We start from the raw sequence: 2,886 nt of genomic DNA on the forward strand, positions 1-2,886 counted from the left end.
TGATGGGGAGGAAGGCAGCAAATCACACTGCCACGTGTGTACCTATGCAACAATCTTGCATGTTCTTCACATGTATCCCAAAACCTAAAATGCAATAAAATAAAAAATAAAAATAAATTAAAAAAAAAAAAAAAGCTCATTGTCTTTGATGGCAAGCTTAGTTCAATCTGACAGCAGCAAGCTCAGTGTGTGATGAAGATATCAGAAAAGCTAATGTGATGCTAGCTGCAGCAGTGGTAGTATCTCGAACATTGGAGGTAACGGTCTTGTTCAACGTTAGAGTGCCGAGACCACAACTGGAATACTGTCTGCCTTTCTAGGGGCCACCGTCTTCAAGGGATCAAAACCACCTTGGCACATGTTCCGAAGACACTTAGGAGCCTGGATACTATTCCATAAAAGGAAAGGCAGAAGGGAGTGGAAATGTATAAATAGGACAAAGCAATGCCTTAAGAGAAAGATATGATCACTATCTTCATTCAGTCATTCAAGGAACATTATTGTCAAACCTATTTCAGGAAAGACATTGTGAGGATGGCCAGGGATACAGAGAGAAGACAGTCCAAATGTGTGAGAAATTCATATGTGTATTCAGATATGTATACATGAAGAGTTGAAACAACCATGATCTTCAAAAAGGATTCCATTGTTCTATATGATTTCATAAGGCAGAAATAGGAGCAGAAGAAAGAAGTTACAAAGTAACTAATTTCAGCTCCATATAAGGAAGAGTATTTTAAGAGTCAAGGCTAATGAAGGGAGAAGCTATCTGGGAAGACTGCCAGGTTCCCATCAGTAACGGTGTACCTAGAGAAGATACTGTCAAAATAAGACAGACAGTAACCTGGACTATCTTGAATATTCCTCACATTCTACACAACGATTCTATGCTTTCCCATGAAATGAATGAAAGTCCAGATTCTTTCTACTTGGGCATTTCAGCATCCCAGGTTTCCTAGAGTTGCTACTTCCAACTCGGTACCCTGTCCCACCCTGAAGCAATGCTTTACATTAATAAACGAGAACAGATCTGAGCACAATAGAAATAATGAGACACTGACCCGTCAGCAGATGGAACACCAAAAATGAATTCTGTTCCATGTGCCTGGAATTTGTGAATTTCTATCCTTTAATTCACAAATTCGATTTAAATATCCATTTATGTTCTACTACTGTAAATAAGGGTTTGTAACATATTGCATTCCTGTTGTCAGCAATTTTTTTCTACTCAACAAAGAAAAAAATCATTTTAACTTAAGATCACTCGGAAAATGTCCTAAATAAGCACTCCAGCACCCTCTATTATAAATTTATGTGGAAACTAACTTTAGAATATTTTTCTTAAAAGGAATGATTCATCCGATATACTCGTCCAAATACCATTAGCTAATCAAATTGTGGAATTCTAATTAAATGGCTACTTAAGTTTAATCTATTTAAAAATCACAGGCAGGAGGATAAACACAGAGAAAAGGTTTAGACCATGTGGGTCTGGCTTTTATAAACTGGTTTAAGATTATTAAGCTTACTTTCATTCATTTCATTTTGTAATTCTGTAAGTGTCATTTACAGGCTTTAAATACTACATCTGGGTATTTAAGGAGCTCGACCTTCCAAACTGTTAATATTAACTTCTTGGAAGCAAACCTTCCCACATTAGCGCTTTTTCTCCATTTGCGTACAATAAATGGGAAACAGTTGGATTTCCAAGGGCTCTTTCTTAAATTGCAGCCCAGGAAGACAAAGTGAGCAAGAAGAAGAGGAGCATCTTTAACCAGCAGCCTTGAAAAAAAGGCTTCCCCTACTGCTGTCTGCTGGCTCTCCCCATTTCTCAACACACTGCCTGCACGCTTTGGTCAAAAAACAAAAACAAAACACACAGAAAAAAAAAAAAAAAAAAACCAGATTCCCGCTTCCCAGAGGCAGGAAGCTCCCTTTTGTAGAAGTAGCTAAAGAAAGAGGCGCCCCACGGGATTTCATCTCGTCGCCAAGGCAGCGCCAACCCCAGCTGTCCGGCGCGAGGGAAGCTCGGGCTGGCCCCGAGCCCAGGGCGGCCCCAGCCTGCGGCAGAGCAGCCCCGGCCGAGCCCGGAGCCCCCGCGGCCGCACAGTCCCGGCAGCGACCCCGGACGGCCCGGCGGGCGACACCCCCACCCCGACCGCGGCGGAAGGCGGGAAGACGCGGCTCGACTTACAGTGACACCATCCTAGGTGACAGCACCAGTGCAGCTTGAAGCACTTGCCATGGCTGTGCGTGGCACAGATGGACAGCCCGTCGCACGGCTGGAAGTCGGGTCTGCGGGCGGCGCAACTCCGCGCCAGGGCCTGAGCCTCGTCTAGTTTCTCGCTCTTCCAACCCCGCTCGGGCGCCGGCGAGGCCGCCGCACTCATTTCCTCTCTCCGCGCGGAGCCGACACCGGGAGCCCGGGAGAGGCGACGTCTGGGCGGGCAGGAAGCCGAGTCGGGCGCAGACGCGGGAGGGCGCGGCGCGGGCCGGGAGTCACGCCAGCGCGCGGCGGCGGCGGCGGCGGGAGCGCGGCGGTCCCAGGCTCGAGGAGGAGCCGCCCGGGGCGCTGCGACCGGGGCCGGGCCTGCCACCTCCTTCCCTCCCTCCCGCCCTCCGCCGCGGCGCGCGCCGCCCGCGCCACACGCGCACACGCACGCGCACAGGCGCGCGCCGGCCGGCCCCGCGCGGCGTTCCTCAGCGAGCCGGGCGTCCTCACACGCACCCGGCCGGGGAGCGCGGCCGCGGGCGTCCCCGCCCATCACAGCCAGGTCCTCCTCACACACCCCCGACGGAGGGCCGTGGGGAGCACGCACGCCGGCCTACAGAGGCGCTTCCGCCCAATGGCACTGGCCGCCAGGGACCCACACACGCTCCACGGAG

The 2,886-nt window shown here is 50.2% G+C and overlaps 1 protein-coding gene across 1 annotated transcript in view; it reads right to left on the reverse strand.

The window, feature by feature from the left end:
* The window catches only part of CUNH3orf70 (chromosome unknown C3orf70 homolog), a 74,760-nt gene extending 72,135 nt beyond the window's left edge, over nucleotides 1-2,625 (reverse strand). The window contains exon 1 of the mRNA XM_017538385.2: nucleotides 2,195-2,625. Within this exon, the coding sequence (XP_017393874.1) occupies nucleotides 2,195-2,390 (196 nt within the window). The 5' untranslated portion in view covers nucleotides 2,391-2,625. The remainder of the gene's footprint in view (nucleotides 1-2,194) is intronic.
* Between the last annotated feature and the right edge of the window lie 261 nt (nucleotides 2,626-2,886).

The sequence above is a fragment of the Cebus imitator genome, unplaced genomic scaffold (assembly GCF_001604975.1).
Source record: "Cebus imitator isolate Cc_AM_T3 unplaced genomic scaffold, Cebus_imitator-1.0 Scaffold111, whole genome shotgun sequence".
NCBI classification, from domain to species: Eukaryota; Metazoa; Chordata; class Mammalia; order Primates; family Cebidae; genus Cebus; species Cebus imitator.